General features: G+C 41.1%; 1 protein-coding gene across 1 annotated transcript in view; it reads right to left on the reverse strand.

Moving 5' to 3' along the window:
- The window catches only part of GUCY2F (guanylate cyclase 2F, retinal), a 97,130-nt gene extending 77,167 nt beyond the window's left edge, over nucleotides 1-19,963 (reverse strand). The window contains 5 exon segments of the mRNA XM_059156827.1: nucleotides 2,111-2,119; nucleotides 10,539-10,828; nucleotides 19,269-19,421; nucleotides 19,424-19,471; nucleotides 19,474-19,963. Of these exon segments, the coding sequence (XP_059012810.1) occupies nucleotides 2,111-2,119; nucleotides 10,539-10,828; nucleotides 19,269-19,421; nucleotides 19,424-19,471; nucleotides 19,474-19,963 (990 nt within the window).
- Nucleotides 19,964-20,255: the final 292 nt, after the last annotated feature.

The raw sequence follows: 20,255 nt of genomic DNA on the forward strand, positions 1-20,255 counted from the left end.
TGTCAAGGTCACTGACTGGGGCACAAAATCAGGACTAGAACACAGGTTATCTATTCTTAGTTTAGCATTTTTGCTTGAAATAGGCATTACCTGAAGTCTTTTTTAGGTGCGAACTCATATGAAATTTCCCAACACTTAGTCTAGCACAAGGACCAAATTTAGCTTGCAGACATTTCCATTTGGACTGTATATATTATTTTTCCCTTTATCTCTCTGATCTTTTAACATGAGAACGTTAAACAGCTCAGTCCTTGGTCCTCTTTCCTAGCAACACTCACTCCATTGGGGATCTCCCCTGGTCTCATGGCTTTAAATACCACATTTATGCTATAAATCTCAGATTTATACTTCCAGCCCAGACTGCTAAATTCCAGACTCATAAGTCAACCACCTACTCTGATATCTTTACATGGACACTAGTTTTCAATGTACCCAAAATCAAGTTCCTGATTTTCACCTCAAATCTTCCTGCTTCATCTATAATGATCTTCTCCATTTTTGTTAAGAGCAGCTCCATTCTTCCAATGGTTCAGGTGAAAAACCTTGCCCCAGATAACAGAGCTAACTAAGAGCAGGGCAGAAATCAACATTTCAGTTCCCTGAGTGTTTGTCTAGGGATGTCTTTCCACTGATTCGCCTTAACACACACTATAGAAGGAGGCATGGCGAACAGGTGCCAGGTGCATCCACAATTAGTCACCTAACACACACTGAGGTCCCTAAAAGCATTTTCACTAACTTTCCCTTTTGACTTTCTCAGATGCTCCATTTAATGGTCCTCAGGAATTTTGCGAGAGCCTGACTGTTTTCTGGGGCTTTGGTAGGTTATGACAATAAGTTAAGGCTGGAAGGTGGAGTATAAAATCAATACTAGTAAAACAAATGAGTGTAAGAAAAAAAAAAAAAAAAACCACAGGGCAGCAAGCCCCTGAAAGCAGAGAAAATGCTAGTATTCTGTTTTGAAAGGCACGAAGCCTTCTGGGAAAGAGACTGTATCTACCTACAGCCAAAAGCAAAGATTGAAACTATTAAAAAACAACACCCTCACCTTTGAGTTGACCCATCTCACAGGATTTTCAGCTAGTCAGCCTATGCTGCCTTCTGTGTTCTTGGAGTGACCCCTGCTAGAGCTGACTGACAGCAACTCTCCAAGACGACTGAAACCTGAAGCCTATTTTTCAGGATTCTCTAGCCTCCACCACATAGCACACCTGCCCACGTACGTGTGTGCGCATATGTGTGCACGCACACACACACACACACACATACACCTTACACATGTGCATGTGCATAAGTGCACACACATATACACACAGAGCCACGAAAATAGAGGGACCTGAAGCTAAAGGAAAGGGCATAGCTGTAGCAATTCATAGCGTTCCGTTGCAAAAGAACTGTCACAGGGCCCACTCTCACCGTGAGGGCCTGAATTTGTGTCCCAGCTGGTTTGTGGTGCTGTTTCACCCACTGTGCCCTTCGGTACCCTTCAGTAGTAGAAATTGTCCCTTCCTGTAAGTCAAAGGCACACTCTGTGAACATTGGTCACAAAAGGTCTCCAGCTGCGGCTGCTGCAAATAATGAAAGAAGAGGTAGAAGATGGGGTGAGGGAAAAAAGGCCGTCTCCACACCCTCTGTCCCTGCTTCTGACCACAACTCCAAAGAAGCACGATAGCATTGGCAGGAGTTTCTGTCAGGCGGATGACCTTGTTGACATCACACTCGTGACTCAATCTATTAGTTTTGCCTGCTGCATGGACCTGAACCTGACTGAATGAATTATGAATAAATGATTGAGAATTGATTGTTTGTTATTCAGCAAATTTAGCTACTTCTACCCTAGGCTTCTTGGAGTTTGGTATCCAAGAAAACAAGGTCTGGGTCAGGAGCAGTGATTTTCAAATTTGTTCAATTTAATGGTTCATGCTGTTGTTAAGCTGACCATCATCAGTCCCGACTTACTGTGCTCACAAGACCCAAAACTGGCTTCCAAAGCATTTTGTCCTTAGAAACATACATTGAAACACACCTGGGTCAGAAAGCATCATTTGAAGGACAAAATGGCAACACTACTTTTGAACAAAAATCCAGGCATGTGAGAAACCAGATGGTAATCAAATTCCTCTTATTCAAGGTGGTACCTCCAACAATGCATGATCTCAACCCTTGATCTTAGCCAAAAGATGGCTAATAACCCAATCTATTTTATATGATACTCAGGAATATAATACCTTTATTTTTATAGAATGATTCCCTTATTGTTTTTATAGAATGATGTACAAAGTGTAGCCACTGTAAGCAGCAGGCAACCTTTCCTGACAAGTGTCTGGTGCGCCCCATCCTGGAATGCTTCAGCCCTAACCACGTCCCCTGACAGGCACATATATTTAAGCTAATAGAAACCAGTGGGTTCCAGGAGCTTCAGGGGCCCCTGGGTTTGCTGAGAAATCCAGAGGATTTCCTTTGCTTAGGCAAATAAGGCCACATTTGGAAAAATTATCCCAAATGTGTGTTCTAGCAATATGCATTTGTAGCCAGTAGCATTTTCCTGAAAACAAGCATTAGGAATACAGCAAAAGTAAAGGATATAGGCATGAAAACCTTACTTCAGAAGTCAAATTTTAAAGGTACAAAGTGATAATCCTTGCCCAATCATCCTGAGACTAAATTAGGAAGTTTGTCACTGGCTTCCTACCCCCCCAATCCCTCCATTTTGATTCATTGTTCTCTCTCTCTCTTTTTAAAAAGATTTTATTTACTTATTTGAGACAGAGAAAAAGAGAGTAAGCATGAGTTGGGGAGAGAGACAGAGGGAAAGGGAGGAGAAGACTCCCTGCTGAGCAGGAAGGTAGATCCTAGGACCGGGAGATCACGGCCTGAGCTAAAGGCAAACTCCCAACCGACTGAGCCACCCAGGCACCCCTGATTTACTGTTCTTTTTTCATGGGTCCTCATAAAGTCCTAGTACTTCCTAGGATAGAGGAAAACAATCTGAAAAACCCATTCAAATCAAAGTGTTAGTCGCTTAGCAATATTACATTGAATAAAGCATTGGACATGAGATACAGTGTAATTTATTATGTAGTTAAATGGTTCTGTTAGCAGATCAGTATTGGAATCCCTGCTCTGCCACTTGCCAGCAGCTGTATAACCTTGGAAAAGTTACCTTGAGCCTCAGTTTCATCATCCATGAAGTAGAGATAATAATACCTAATTTGTAGGCTTGATCTACAGATCTGATGAGAACATTCATGTTAATTACGAGGCACAGAGTAAGCACTGAATACATGAGAGCTGCTATTATTTGTACTTCAGAAGAGGAACAAAGAACTCTAATAATACCATCCTGGAAAAATAGTGGTCAAGGACCTTATCCCAGTCTTGAATTTGTGACCAATAGGTAAAAATCCCAATTTTATTTTATTCTATCTTAAGATTTTCCTTATTTGTAAGTAATCTCTACACCCAATATGAGGCCCAAACTCACAACCATGAGATCAAGAATTGCATACCCTACTAGCTGAGCCACCTTGGTGCCCCTAAAAGTCCCAATTTTAGACCCAGTGTTCTTAGCACCCTAAAATGGTAAAACCATTCCCCTTCATTGAGGAAAAGAACTTATTTCTATTTTGTTCTCCATGGTATCACCTGCAAAGTGCTGAGCCCATAATAATAATAAAAAGAACAACACTAATACCACTAATAATAAACATTTATTAAGGAGCTATTAGGTGCCAGGCAAGCTCTTTATGTGTATTAACTCATTTAATTCTCACAACAACTATATGAGGGAGGCACTATTATTACTCCCAACTTAATATAATGAAAAGAAGATACAGAGAGCTTAAGTAAATGTACAGCACTCTGCCTTCAAAGCCCATGCTCTTAACCATGTTATATCTGAGCTAAATAAATATTTGCTAAATCAAGTAACTGCCAGATCCACCAATAACTTTTTTGTAACTTCTTTTTTTCCTTCATGACTTCCTGATTGAAGATAGTGAGGTCGAATTTTTTTCCTCAGTCTCCTCTTCCTCTCAAATATCGCTCTCAAACAAGGAGGACAAGGAACAGAAACACCAACCTTCCACACCATTCCCCCAAGGGGGATTGTTGGTAAGCAACTAGCAGATTTCCCCCCCTGAGAATCCTACAAAGGCGTAGGAATTAGAGGCACCAAGTACTGTAGAAGTTGGAGTGAGGCAGGACTTTAAAGGAAGGACAGCCCTTTGAATGTCCTTGTAAGGAGTGATTAGACATCTGCCATCCCCACCTTTATTAAGGAAAGCCAAACCCTGCTGGAAACAGGTTAAACTGATTCAGAACAGCTCTAGAGCTGGGACACATAATCCAAAGGAAGGTAAAAGTTAGGCAAGCCACAAAAAAGAGTGATGAAGTTGAAGTGTTTATACTTAACAATGAGAGTCCCAGTCTCCCCCCTCCATGACTCCTAGAATAGTGACAACCAGGATTATGACTCCCAAGAAGATGGGAGTATTCTTCCCTGAAGGGAGTGTAGCCCAAGAGGCAAGATCTACAGGTACTGATAAAAAACTTCAGCTGGCTAGCCAATTTCTCCACTGGTTAACAAACACACAATGTACATGCACCTTCAAATCTGTCTCTTAGAGCTTCATTCTTTTCATTCAGGATCACCAGAGAATTAAGGAAATTAAGAATTAAGGAAACTTCCTAAATGAAATAGAAAGACCAAAACAAAGAAGCATGAAAAATTAGAAATGGAGAAAAACACAGGCAGCAGAAAAGAATTTCAAAGTACAATGAATATTTTCTAAGAAATAAGATAAAATACCATATTTACAAAACAAAATCAGGATGCTATCAAAATAGAATAATCAAACAGCAAGAACCAACTCTTGGAAATTAACAATATTATAGGGAAAAAAATTAAAAATCAGTAAAAGAAGATGCAAAATTGAGAGGCTCTTTTAGGAAGAGTAATTTATAACAAAAATATGGATGATACAAGAGAAACAATTAGACAATTTAAAAATCAACCCAATCTTATAAACAACTAATAGTATTTTCAGAGAGAACAAAGACAATGTTGTCGAAGAAATTATCAAATAAATAATATACAAACATTTCCCAGGTAGAATGAGATTGAAAGACCCCACAATATATACTGCATAATGTATGTCAAGGACCCAGACATCATCATGAAATTTCCTAACATCAGGAATAAAGACAATCTTAAAAGCCTCTGGAAGAGATGGGGAGGAATGAAAAGAGGTTGCATTAAAGACTCAGGAATAACAATGGCATTGGAATTGTGAATGCCAATAATGGAAATAAGACAGTGTGCCCTGTCTTCAGAGTGCTAAAGGAAAATGATTTTATTTGATGGTTGATTTTAAGTAATCTCTACACCCAACGTGGGGCTCAAACTTAAAAGCCCGTGATCAAAAGTCACATGTTCTTCCAACAGCCAGCCAGGTGCCTTAGGGAAAATGATTTTTTAACCTAGATTTTTATACTCAAACTATCAACCAATAGTGAAGATAGAAGAATGACTTTCAGATATGCAAAATTTCGAAAATTTACCATCCCTATAGCTTTCTCACTAGAGAGTGTGCTCCACCAAAACAAGAGTAAACTGGGGGGAAATAATGGGAGCCACAAGATTCATGCAAGAGTGGATTCAGCACAGAAAAAAAAGAGAAAAGGACCTTCCAGGGTATTGAAAAAGGAGATCTTAGTATAACAGTTGTGCAGAAGCTTTAGAGAGCAATAAGTTTAGATTGGAACAGGAGGACAGAGAGCTTCAGGAAAAACAAATGAAACTGATAAGGGATTTTTGCCATGTATAAAATTGTTCTGTGAAAATTCCACAGCTTTATCAGACAGTGTGGAAAGACTTCAAAATTCAAGTTAATGTAAACAAATTTAAAAATTAGACAATTGTTAACCCCAGTAAACATCAAAAGTTACACACAGAATGAACTGTTACCGTAATATACCATATGGATCAGCAATCAATGATATTTAGATAGGTATAATACAAAAAATACCAAATATGAATTTAACTAAAAATTGTGGCATACGTATATTGAAGGTTTGAAGGAACATAAGGAAGTATATAAGAGCTAAAAATCCTCAACTGTAATAGAAAGTCAACAAATAATGTCTAAAATTGATTAATCAAGGAGTGCCAGCGTGGCTCAGTCCCTTAAGCATCCAACTCTTGAATTTAGCTCAGGTCATGCATGAATAATCTCACAGTTGTGAGATGGAGCCCTGTGTCCGGCTCCACGCTGGGAGTGGAGTCTGCTTAAGATTCTCTTTCTCCATGGGGCGTCTGGGTGGCACAGCTTGTTAAGCAACCAACTCCTGGTTTCAGCTCAGGCCCAGAACTCAGACACATGAGATTAAGCCCTGCATCAGGCTTGGTGCTCAGCACAGTCTGCTTAAGATTCTCTCTCCTTCTGCCCCTCCCCCCAGACTCTTGCTCTCTCTTTCTTTCACTCTCAAATAATCTTTAAAAATACACAAAGGACTCTCCTTCTCCCTCTACCCCTCCTCCCCCTCTCCTTCTCTCTCTCTCTCTCTCAATAATAAATAAATAAATAAATGATAAATTGATTAATCAAGAGATAACCGAGAGAGAGAGACCAGTGGTGGTATGGTATTTACAAACCCAGAAGTAAATACCAGAATAAAAAGCAAAAGAGACAAGAAAGTGGTTGCTTCCGATGAAAGGTGGGAGGGAGGCCTAGGAACTGCTTCATAGTTGACACAAACTTTTTAGCATTTCTTAACCATTAAAACTATGTGTGCATATCACTTTGACAGTCTTCAGTTTTACTTTTTAAAGAACAGCATAAATTAAAAGAGATTGCAAATGCTGCTCTGAGCAATATAGCCCCTCTAGGAAATTTTAACTCCACTAGAAGTTATTGGGCAAGAAAGAAATATGGCCATGTTTTTCATATGTTTGTTCATTCACTTACTGTCCCTCTCACAGGAATTTATACCCCAAAAGATCAGGAACAAGAGATGTGATAGGATGGGGCACCTGGGTGGCTCAGTGGGTTAAAGCCTCTGCCTTCAGCCCGGGTCATGATCCCAGGGTCCTGGGATCAAGCCCCACATTGGGCTCTCTGCTCAACGGGGAGCCTGCTTCCCTTCCTCTCTCTCTGCCTACCTCTTTGCCTACTTGTGATCTCTGTCAAATAGATAAATAAAATCTTTTTTTTTAAAAGAGATGTGCTAGAAAACCTTTGACTCTATAAGGAGGAAAATAGCTCTTACTTGTATCATTTACCAATTTCTGTGGTGTAAATACTCCCGATGACTGGTTTCTAGCTAACAACATTATGCCATTGGACACAGAATAGGGAAAAAGTGCACACCATCAGCTTTTGAAAAAAAGTTCCAACACACCACTGACAAAAATCTTGTCTTGTTAACTGTTCTATCTGGTGTTCCACACAATGCATGGCGCATGGCAGGTGCTTAGCAAATAATTATTGATCTGTTGACTTAACAGGGCAAAAACAGCAGGAGTCCAGGGACAAACAAACAATGCACTACATCTTTTGATCTAAGAAAATATCATTTGGAATTCTGAAAGCAAAATAATTTTGAAAGCTAAAACTAATGAGCAATTTTCTGCTAGAAATTAGAAAACTTCAAGAGTAGGGAGCTGAAATCAGATTCAAACTTAGATGGTAAGTATAAGGCCATTCTGGCCCCACGGAAGAAAAAGTAGAAAGGAAGGAAACTGTGAGCCAGACATTCTGCTAGTTACCTTACACATGTGACTTTGTTTAATCTTTGCAATAATCCTAGAAGATGCAGATCACTAACCCATTTTACAGATGAGAACACTGAGACTCAAAAAAGTGGAAGTAATTTGCCCAAGGACACATAGCTAGTAAGAGTGTAACCCTGGTACTTAAACCCAAGTGTGTCTAACTCTTTATCATATGCTCTTTCTCCTATGCCAGCTGCCTTCAAATATTTAGCAAAATGATTTAGGCAAAAGAAGGTTTTGTTTAGCAGAAATCCAAAGATAGCTGTCTCATCCTTCTCTTAGTCTTTGGTTAGGAGGGTATACCCTAGGAATCTGCAAAGAGGGGGAGGAAATGCATCCAAACAAACTGTTTTATAAGATCTAGATCCTTTGCCTTAACCCTCTCTATTTTCTTGTCTAAAGCAGGGTACATGCTGCCTAGCAACGAAGATAGTGGTGTCTTTTCTTTTCTTGCCTTAATTACCTTGTGTTTTCCACAAGGTATTGTGGTGTAATAAGGTGTAATATTTGGATCAAATATTACAAGTAGTAGGTCTGAATTTTTTATATAAAATATCTGTTCATATATATGCATGTACAATACACACACACACACACACACACACACACACACACACCTTTCTCCTTCCCTCGTTTCATGGTTAAAGTAAAAAGACTTAGTCTGTATCGATGTGGTATCATATCATTGGCTAAAAAATACAAAAATTCACCATCTCTTTGCTTGCCTGTAAATAACACCAAACAACTGGTTTGAGCAACCATTCTTAGGAATCTGAAGGATTCTTGCAACTCATGACCAAACTGACCACTTGTTTTTAAACATCTGTGTGTCTCCTAAAAGAAAGATTTATTATAAACATCTCAGTAGCAATAAAGTTCAAAATCTGCCCTGTTAATATTTCTGCTGGTCACCTTTTTTTATTAAAACAAGAATCAGCAAAATCTTTGTTATCAATGCTTAAACTAAACCTAAGTTTTATCTGAATTATTTGTTCAGAGGCAGAAGCAGTCCACGGGATAAAGAAATAAATGGTGGATATAAAAAAGAATATCATTGAGAATGTGAGTGTTAGACACAATCAGCTGCCTCCCTGACAGCCTTCTTCCCTGCTAACAGAATCTCAAATCTGTTCACATTTTTCCAGCAGCCATAGGGTTAACCATGATAGTTTTGTTCCTCTTCCTAAATGATTGATTTTGGTATGTATATGAGACATGAATGTAATCAAGAAAGTGTGGAGAAAAGTCTGCCTGAGGAGCTTCTGGGAAAAATTTCCTCACTCTTAAAAAAAGACACAAGAAAAGTTCATTGCGCATTTTTATCTGGAGGCAGTTCCACCTATAATATGTAATGTCTGGAACTGTGGCAGCCATCATGGGACCATAAGACCAACCAAATAACAATGGCAAGATAGCATGCTATGGCTTGTAAAATGGAAAGATGAGTCAAGCATGGTTCATTGATAACATCGTTGGGCTGATGAATAACGGACCCTTGAGCTCCCCATACCTTCAGATTTTGAAAAGAAAAATCACCTGGGCCATTTTGTGTTGAACAGTCTGTTACTTACAGCCAGAAGCATTATAACTGATACACTATGCTAGCAAATGTTAGAACTTTTAATTCTACTCATGTGTTATTCTAAATACTTCTCAAAGTGACTGCCTTCTACATGTAGCCTCCAACCTACAAAAACCACCTCTTTATTTTTTTCATCTAACTGGTATCTTTGGCCTTCCCACCTTCTTCCCATATTCCTTGTCTTTTTTGGATGTTTCCTCTTTGTTTTTGTCTTTTCTCTCCATTCCTTTCTCTGCTTTGTTCCCCTCCCTACTCCTTTACCTTCCTCAGGCCCTTTAGTGTCTATGATTTGAATCTGAAATGTGTTTATACATATATTCATTTATACACATGTAAATATCACATCTTACATATTAGAAGGGAGGAATGCTTCCCCATTCCAAACTATTCCTTTCATACAGAAATAACCCTACTAGCAAAAAACATCTGACCTCTCCTCACCTCCTTACTCATTCCCTCCCACAAAAGAGGAGTGTTTTAACCTAACTGGTTAATTCGGAAGGAGAACTAAGGATATACAGCCCAGTCCCTCCTAACTTCTTTCTCTTGGGAGCCACCTACCTATAGGATGCACACACTCCACTATGCTCCTCCAGGCTGTACATTTTACAAAAGGCACGCCATTGTGGTGCTGGAATATGGTGGTCCTGCAATGTTCTTGACTAGGTAGGGAAGTCTGGGTAATCCTCAGATTCAGTACTGGGAAGCTCAAATGCTTACAAACAGAAGCCATATTCTCTAATATCAGTTTTATCAATAATAAAATTAATATGGTCTTATACACCAGCTCTCTGTGATTTTGAATAGATTTAGAACTATTCAAACCAGCTGAACTTGGGTCAGACATAAGAATTCTCTAGCTCCCTTGAATAGCACTAGTCTATTATAAAATCTTTGTTTCCCTCTTCCTAAATTTTTAAAATTTATTTTACTTATTCTTCAGAGCTGCATGCTGTCATTATGGGCAGCTTGATAATTTAAAAAAAAAAAGCTTCAACAATGTGTCTTTGTTTTACAAATGTTTCCTTCAAACAAAAGGTGTTTTTAATTTGTGCGTGGTTGCCTCTTCTTGATTGGGTTGCCTATGCAATAGAGGCTTTTCACAGGAACAATATTGACCTTCTTGTTGTTTGAGGGTCTCCACTTATGATAACTTGTAAATCTGCACTTACCTGATCTGACCAATTTCTCAGGAATTTCATGTATAGCTGCTGCTTCAGTATAGGCTTGATAGAAGGTTTTTTCTTGGGACTCCACTGTAATGGTCAACACAGCATCATAGGCTTCCCGGAGTTTCGGGTTTTTCCTCAGGACCTGGTAGGGGGTATGCTTATAAAGTAAACTGTAGAGCAGAGCATCATAGGGAACAAAGACGTAGTTTCCATCAGTCATTTTCACATCATGAGCCCATTCCAAGAGATGCATCTGAGTCTCTCCCCCAATCAAGGCCGAATGCACATACATGATGATTACTGAAACCAATAAAGCAGGAGGGTTATGGCAGTAATATGTTAGTAAAATAGAATTCCAAAAACCACAGATCGGGAAAAATAAATAGATGTGTTATAACCAACTGGTAAATGATTTTTATCTGACGCCTCTGAGATGATCAAGATGTTGAAGCACTGAGCTAAGGCTGAGGTGTGCTCAGGACCCTGGATTCGGCAAAGGGATGACGCAGATATGACTACAGCCTACAGAGCCAATACTAGACAGGAATAAGAATAAATTTAGCTAATGGGAGGTTGCATAATGAAGAGGTTTTGGGATTGGAAGATTCAGGTTTATATCTTAACATCACTAGTCATTGTTAGCTGTATACCCTTAGCTTACCTCTCTCTGCCTCACTTATAAAATGGAGATCATAAATATGTACTTCATAGGGTGGTAGTGTTGATTGAAGGAGCAATTCTTATAATGGGCTAAGTGCATAACACTAAAAAAATAGTACCTAAGAATAAGAAGGCTAAAGGGTGAGGATGGGGGATATTCTCAGAAACACCACTGATACTTATGGCCCTGCTCCTGCAAACATACATTCCAGTAGATTTTGCACAACTGTTCCCACCCTTACCATGGCCATTATAGACAATGAATGGCCCTAGCTCACACTCACCTCTAAATGCTAATAATATTATCAGTGATATGTTCAACTTTTAAAAATCTAACTTCCCTGTAATTGGAATTACTTTGCTCTCTAATTCCTCCTAGACTTACGAAAACTATGTTGTTTGGAAAGGCTATGCTAGAATAGAGTGGATTAGAGGAGGCCACGGTTGAAGAATGGCAGCAAGATCATGAGACTGAAAGTCTTCTATCCAATTTCGCCCTTGGTATGCTAAATGAGTTTAGTTTAAGCCCACTTGTGCTTCAGTGCCCACATCTTTAAAATGCAGATTCCAAAGCATTTCACAGGTACATTGACTAGTTTAATTAGATAATGACTGGCAAGTATTCTAGCTCCTGGAAGAAAGGCAAAGGTCCTATTGATATTGGTAAATATTAATTATACGTGCTTTCACAGAACCTTTAATCTCAGGAAATGAGTACGCTTAACTGTGTTCAATGACTGGTCTTTGGCATTTACATATTTCTTCCTCTATTTCCAAAAACTTTTTTACACTCGTTAAATAACCCCCAGAAACTTTCCCCTTTGACCTAGAGCTGATAATTTCAGTTTTTTAAGGTGTAACTAGCAAGTTATGATGATGATTTAAATCACACACACACACACACACACACACACACACACACACAGTGTAACTTTCAGTTTTCAAATGGCCATTAGTTCCTTCAATATAATTGTCCTAAAAGGTTCTATGTGTATTCTGATCCTTAAATCTTCCTTCAAATACTCTGGGATATCTTTGGAGCTAATTCATGAGCCACTCAAGGAGTTCAAACTCCTTTGTTCATAATTACACATTGCATAATGGGAAAATGGAGTGCCAGAGGGGTTTGACGAGGCAAAAGCTGGATTTAGAAGGAAAAACTAGAATCAAATTTGGTTGCACCACTAAACATGAATCATTTGGTCCAACTAGTCCAGTAACAGGTCCACTGAGGGAGGGAAATGAGTTAAGTCAGCTGTTTCAGGTAGTTGGCCAGTTTGTCCACCAGGATCCTTAGCAAGCAAGTCAGTATTGGCATTTTTCTTCAACAAAAACAGAGATTAGGTGATTTGACCGAGATTACCCAACAGAGATAAAATTTTATTTACTATATTTCAAGGAATATTAAAATTACTTCACTAGATGGAACGTTAAATGGAATTGTGTTGGTTGAAATACAGCAAATACTTTAACATACACTCTATGTAGTGGGTGCCGTGGCGTACCACCCAACTGCACCCTTCACAACTGACACACTCGTTTTTCTAGCTGCTGGGGGTGGGGCTGTGTCAGGAGATGATAGCTAATACCTCTCAGAGAGAGCCACCTCTCACAAGGTCACATCCCCTCAGAAGTGTGTTGGATCTGGATGGTACTAGTTTAGAAGAGCCTGTGGTTAAATTTTCAGGGATTCTGTGCACCAGTCAGTGTCAGACTGGTAGCTCGAAATTGGGCATGGTGGTAGTGATTATGGAAATCACTCTATAAAGATCGGCAAACATTGTAAGTCAGGGCAATCTTCCCCCTTGACGAGCCGGCTATTCAACAATCGTTATCACATTGTACCCCTTTCTCAACATCAGCATGTACCCAATGACTGGTCAAGGACTGTGTCTTATTTATCTCTGTATCCTGGTACACCTTATGCACCCAATGAACACTGTTTAAACGAATGCCTGAAAAATCAGAGGTTGTACACTTGGGTATCTTTTGTGGGTTCCTTGAGATGTAAGGCATGGGCATATCTGGATTGTTAGCATGGAGGAACAAGTTGAAGTGATATTTACCTGGCAGGTAAATTCTACCATACTTGTCCTTGATGCTTAGTGTCATTAATTATGCTCAATACCTTACTCTCGACCTTAATCTCTCCTTGTAATTTTTCTTTCATGGGCCCACACTAAGGATATCTTAGACAAAGAGTCAGAATTCTTATAACTGGAAAGACTCTTTGAGACCTACTAGTTCCTTTCATTCCCCTCATTATTTTACAAATGAGAAAACAAAGCCTTGGAGAGGGTATGATGTCAGTCTCCTCCATTTTTTACATGGCAAGATCTTGCCATTGAACATGACTGAAATAGAAAGCATAAATACTGAATTAAAACAACAGCATCTTAATTTAATAGATTGAGTGCTTTGTGAACAGGGATTTGTGGGTGCGTCTGTTCTACATGATGATTTTACTAAATAGCATTATTATCTCAAAATTACATTCATTAAAATGGGATTTTACCTGTAAGCTGTCGTCAGGTAAGGATTAGTGGACAGAAACCTTAAATCCTTGACAAGGCCTGGGTCAACGGATGATCACTGAATAATACTAATTTGTACGTTTCCATCCTGCTTGTTAACAGTCAGCCACTCTATAGCCAAAACAAGGATCCGGAGATACATCTTGCTGAGATCCCAGCTCATCATGATATGATACTAGCACTTTCTCTGTGCTTCCTGAGCCCCACTCAAAACATCAGCAACTATGTCTTCATACTGTGGTACCTACTAGGGCAGGCTCTCCAGGACCTTCTCTTTCACCCTCAACACTAGCAGCAAGAAACATCATGAAACTCCAGGAGAAGTTCATTACTAAGTCACTCTACTCCTACTTTTTATCTTCTATTAAAATATTCTGTCTGATAGTTCCTTCAGATGGAGGAACTGTGTTTCTCAGAAGGCAAAGTTCACTTTTTTATTTTTTACAGATTACTGGCTATAGAGTCCTTAGTGGAGGAAAATGGGCCCAGTCTCACACTTAAGTTCTTAGTCCTTACGAGTTGTATTCATACAGTGAGCCCACAGTATTGCTCCCAAGCCCAGAAAGCACCCCTCACCCCGCATTCTAGTGTTCTTTATCTTCACTTTAACCGTTCTGCAACATCCCCTATCACTGGTGTGTGTGTGTGTGTGTGTGTGTGTGTGTATCACTATATATTTTAATCTATTTCGTTTTAACAAATGTTGGGAGGAGTACACAAGCCAGAGGAAGGGGGGCATGCTCTGTGATTTTTCCCAAGTCTCACATTCCCCCAGGGTTCAACCATCTGACCACACTGTGAAACAAGTACACCCGGACCGTCTTCCTGTCAGCTTTCTTCCATGCAGTCTATAAAATGGATGCATAAGAAGGTGGGAGGCTCTGGAATCAGCCTGCTTCCCAGATCCACCCCCCACTGTGATTGGGTGCAGGCAGCCTTCAGAGCACAATTTAAGAACAGGGCACTGGGCAATGTATGACTGTTTCTATCAGCTAAGGACACCTCCCCCCCACCCCCTGGACACACACATTTTTGCCTTTAAGTCCAGAGACTACCACTTACTTACCTGCCACCCATGTTGAACCCATACAAGTAGCTCAGCATGATGTCAGACACACATTACATTTAAGGGCCATTCCACCTACACCAGGTCCTGTTTTCTTATACCCAATATAACTGGTATTCCAAGTGCATTCATTGCTTTCACATCGCGGCCCAGCTTGAGATAAGTTTTTAATATTTCTTCACACCTTGCAACATATGTTTTCTTCAACTTTTTAAAAACTGCTATCTAGGTATGGCCTCTTAAATGTTGAAAGCTTAGATGCTGAGTACTTCTACAGAAACTTCCTTGTGTGCTGGGTCTCCAATAATTTTATCATTGCTGATATCAGACCCATGCAAGACAGCTGGTTGTCTTTCACCATTTACCTTTACGTAGGCTTATCCCTACCAAATCCTATACAAAATGCCCTATCAACACGAAGGCTCTTAACCACGGTATTATCAATATCACTGTTGTTATGACTATAGGAAAATAAGGCCAACACTGGCTACCTTGAGGCACTTAAAAGAATTTCATCAGTGGGCCCAACAATTAAGAAAGAATAATGGAGGGGCACCTGGGTGGCTCAGTGGGTTAAGCCGCTGCTTTCGGCTCAGGTCATGATCTCAGGGTCCTGGGATCGAGTCCTGCATCAGGCTCTCTGCTCAGCAGGGAGCTTGCTTCCCTCTCTCTGCCTGCCTCTCTGTCTACTTGTGATCTCTCTCTGTCAAATAAATAAAATCTTTTTTAAAAAAAAAGAAAGAATAATGGAAGAACTGAATTATACAACCTACGTGGCACACATGGTCTCAAGTGAGTATGCTTTGGGGACATACCTCAGGTATACAGGAGGCAGTAGAGTGTAAGTCTTTCATCAGACCAGTTGTTCTCCAAGAGTGATCCCTGGACCAGCAGCACGGGCACCACTATGAACTGGTTAAAAATGCAAATTCTGGGGCCCTTCCCCAGCCTTTCTTTCTCTTCCTGAACCAGAAACTCTGGAAAGGGAACCCCGAAATCTGTGTTTTAACAAGCCCTCCAGGGGATCCTGGTAAACACCAAGGTTTGAGAGGCGCTGTTTTAGGGCAACCTGAGTACATAGCCTGGCTTTCCCATTCACAAGCTGTGTGACATTGGCAAGTTATTTAACCTCTTTTGGCCTCTGAAATCTTATCCATAAAGTGTGTTAAATAATAATTAACCTTATTAGTTAGGGATGTTGCAAGAACTGAATGAGATGGTCTGTACAAAACCCTTGCAAGGGGCTCCTGGGTGGCTCAGTGGGTTAAAGCCTCTGCCTTTAGTTCAGGTCATGATCTCAGGGTCCTGGGATCAAGACCCACATAGGGCTCTCTGCTCGGCGGGGAGCCTGCTTCCTCCTCTCTCTCTGCCTGCCTCTCTGCCTACTTGTGATCTCTGTTTGTCAAATAAATAAATAAAATCTTTAAAAAAAACCCTTGCAAAATGAAATAACTAGCACACAATAAACCCTCGGATAATATTAGCTATTACCAAAGTTGCTATTATTTCTTTGGGTTTTTTTCTTTTTTAATGTACAGTAATCTTCAATAGATGGGAAAAGGTTAGCTGGCAATAACATAGTAATAAGGTTTTCAATTTTGTACAAACAAGAGAAGACCATTCTGTGTCCTATTTTCTAAATATCCTATTGTAATGAAGAAGTCCCAATTTGAAAGAATTTAAAGGCATCCCCAATGGTTCAACAACCTGGTTAGTCCAAATGGAAAGGATTTCACAATCAGCCAAGCATTGATAGGAAAAAGATGAGGAGAGGAGGGTTTGAAAAGTTCTCCAAAGAGCTTTTCAGTGGGGCCTCCTGCTAGCCTTTATGAGAAATGGCAACAAAATAAAACAGAACAACAACAACAACCAAAAAAAAAAAAACCTCTTCTGGGTAATTGCAATCCAACAGGTGTTCTCCCTGGTGAATGGATATTCTTTTATGCCATGGGATCAAAACTTCTACCAGGGCTCATGGTTTAAGTAGAGAATGAACTGGATTTCAGCCCTCTGGCCCACTCAGCTAGATCCCCTGGTGCAGGACACAACCTCCCATAAATAGGCACAGCAGCCCTGACTGTAAATTGTGGCCCTTTGTCTTCGATTCCTATCTTCCCTATCTGACTTGGTCAGAAACAAAGATTATTGGTAATTGCTTCTGAAGCTTCAAGGAAATGAGCTGAGCATCTGGGAGAGGCCGAATCCCCCCTTCTCTGGGATTTCATTCACCACATTGCTTGTAGTGAATAAGACCTATACCTACCTACTTGTGATGTGAGACTCACAGATGTTGTAAAACTTTAAAGGAAATACCTATCTTCTGGGTAATCCTGAGGATTAAATGAGATTAAGTATATGCAAATACCTTGTAAACTGTAGAGAGCTGTTCGCATACAAAGTGGTATTATGGTTGCATTCACTGTCTCTAAAGGCAGCATCTAGTAACCCCCCTGCTGTTTCCCCTCCAAAGAGCCCACAGCCATTATTATTGTTATTATCATCTTTACTGATCCCCGGACCCTGAGATTATGACCGAAACCGAAGGGAAACACCTAACCGACTGAGCCACCCAGGTGCCCCAAAAGCAGTGATTCTTAACCCTAACTACATTTTACATGCACCTGGGAGGCTACTGAAAATAACCTCTGCTAGGGCCTCATTGCAGATCACCAAAACCTCTGGATGTAGCGTTCTGGCACCAATTGTTTAGAAAAGATGTCCAGGGAATTCTAGTGTGCAGAGTGAGAACCATCGACCTACAGGAATGAATCTCAAAGAGTAGGGCCATAATATGTACATTTGCTATCTCTCTGCCTCAAAGGACGTGTGGGTGGTGGGCACTCAATCCTAACTTCTCTCAGCCCAAAGAGTTTCAGGGCCTGGATTTATTTAACATTTCATGGTAGAGGCCAAATTGTCATTTCAAAGAGTATACTATTTAGAATGGGTGGGATGAGAAACTCTCATGGAATGTAAGCTTGCAGGAGACACTGGACTTCATGAAGATTTGTAACATATTCTAAAGTTATACTTAATCTGTGAGCCTATTTCTGGCATGACTTCTCCCTGGAAATGGTTTTATATCTTTCAAAATAATTCTGTGCTCTGCTTTGAAAGTATCAATCTCTATTATGAAGTAATCAAAGCCACACTGATTGCTTAACATTATAGGATCTTGTAGACTGGAGCTGGAAGCAGACAACTGTATTTCCAGGAACTAAAACTTCTTGCCCTCATCTTCCCATAATGATCATAATGAAGGTCAAATACCGGTGACACTTGAAACTTATAATGGACTTCTGTTTATCGGCCAGGCTAACCCCGACCATTCTCTAACAAACCCAATGTTATCTTAAGGAAATGACTGGGACCAGGACTAATCCTAGCAGTCATCAATTTGACAAGTAGTTTCTGAGCCCTCCATTCGTTCTCAAGCAGTTGAGTGGCCTGCAATAACGAAATGAGCCGTGTTCCCACAAATCACTGACATTTTCCAGAAAAAACATCTAGTTCTTAAAAAACTGGAATAGAAAATATGGAAAGCAAGTGCCACAAGGGCCTGCAATAAAAGTAAGTAAGAGACACTGGATTCCAGAGGACCAGGAAGGGCTCTTCTTCCCCCAAACCACCTCAGCTAGGTCTGGTGACAATAGCTTTGCTGGGGTCTTCCCTTTGCTTCAGGTTTTGTCCATGGTCTCTGCAAGAATCGCCTTCAACATCGACCTTCTCTTGGAAGGGGAAAGGTTAAAATCTGGGCTGACTCCTCATTTTAATATACTTTTATTTATCAGCTAGGTCCCTGGGAATGGCACATAAAAAGATAAGCCCTGGAGCGCCTGGGTGGCTCAGTGGATTAGAGCCTCTGCCTTCGGCTCAGGTCATGATCCCAGCGTCCTAGGATCAAGCCCCGCTTCTGCTCTCTGCTCAACGGGGAGTCTGCTTCCTCCTCTCTCTCTGCCTGCCTCTCTGCCTACTTGTGATCTCTGTCTGTCAAATAAATAAATTAAAAAAAAAAAAGATAAGCCCTGTTTCAGGGGGGCAAGGGAGGTGAGTGCAGAGGACAGAAAGGAAGTGTATATTGTGGAGTACAGAGAAGACAGGTTCCAAGTGAAAGGTGATGAAGCAGGTGGCAAGAATGGGCCAAAACACAGCCACAAAAGCACCCCTTTTGGCTGATCTCAAACTACTGGGGTCCTACAGGTGTGGAAGGTGTGTGGCTCCCGTTGCTCTTGATGCTGAGAGTAGGCACTGGGACCCAATGGCATTTATAACCACTGAGTTCTTTGTACCTTTCACCAAACAGGCTCCCTTGAAGCCGAACAGTCTTGGAGCCTGAGTGTGAGTGCAAGAGGGCGGATGCCTGATGTGCTCTCCCAGGGTGCGAGGGTGAGAGACCTTTTGGAAATTGTCCTATTCTCCGCCGCCACCACCCCCGCCCCGGAAGCCACGTTTTAAACCTCAGCGGGGAGAAAGCACTCACTGAGAATTCTGTCCGCTTGACGAATCCGCAGGAGCGCTGTCCGAATGCTGTGGCTGTCTTGTCCTGAGCTCAGGACGACCCCTACCGGTAGGCCACGGCTCTGCAGAGCGCTTGGTACTCGATTGGCGGTGTGCACCCAAATGTCTTCATCTAGGAGATGACTCCGGAGTGAGCCCACTAGAAGTACCTCATGACAGTTACCACACCCGGACCGGAGAAGGGAGTGTCCGAGAAAAGGTCGGGTGGCTGATTTTATTGTCTAATTCGTAATTCACACAAGCCCAAGAGAAAAGCCCTTTGTTCCAACTGTTTCCCAGGAGCGAGGCGGCCTCGCAGTTGCCGGGGTTGACAGGGCCAATAAATACCGAGGCCATCTGGTGGTAAACAATGAAACTGCAAAGGGCCCTGGCGGTCTGGCCGTCTTCATTGAGAATCACATATTCAAAAGAGCAACCCGCGTCAAACGATGAGTCCCTGTTGATGCACTCAATGACTAAGCCAGCAGCAACCTCAGGCAGAGCCTTTGAGAACAACGGGTCGCAAGTCCAAGGGCCCACTACCCCTATCTTTTAAAGGGGCGCCCACACCCACTGTGAGATGCACGTGAGGGCCAGGAGGCACGAGCACCATAGGAGCTTGAAGGCTACAAGGCCATGGTGTTTTCGCTGTCTTATGGGAGCCGCACACGAGAGCATAAGGTGAGAAGAGGGCCATGGTCCTCAAAATATAGTCCTCCTGCTTCCAGCAAGCTAGTGAGGAAATGTCTGAAGGTTAGTCTGCTTTCCTGAGACCGACCATTGTGTTTCCAAATGTTTGTCAATAGGAGGGAGAAATTCATTACTTGCCTTATTCCTGAAGCTTCTGGAAAGACTGATTATAAAAGAATGGCAAAGGAATGGCAGTTCCCAAACCACCCTGACCAAAAACGCCTCTCCTTCCTGCATTGTTGTACTCATTGTCTCAATAGATGGCACCTCCACCCACGGT

The sequence above is a fragment of the Mustela lutreola genome, chromosome X, assembly GCF_030435805.1.
Source record: "Mustela lutreola isolate mMusLut2 chromosome X, mMusLut2.pri, whole genome shotgun sequence".
Lineage (NCBI taxonomy): Eukaryota > Metazoa > Chordata > Mammalia > Carnivora > Mustelidae > Mustela > Mustela lutreola.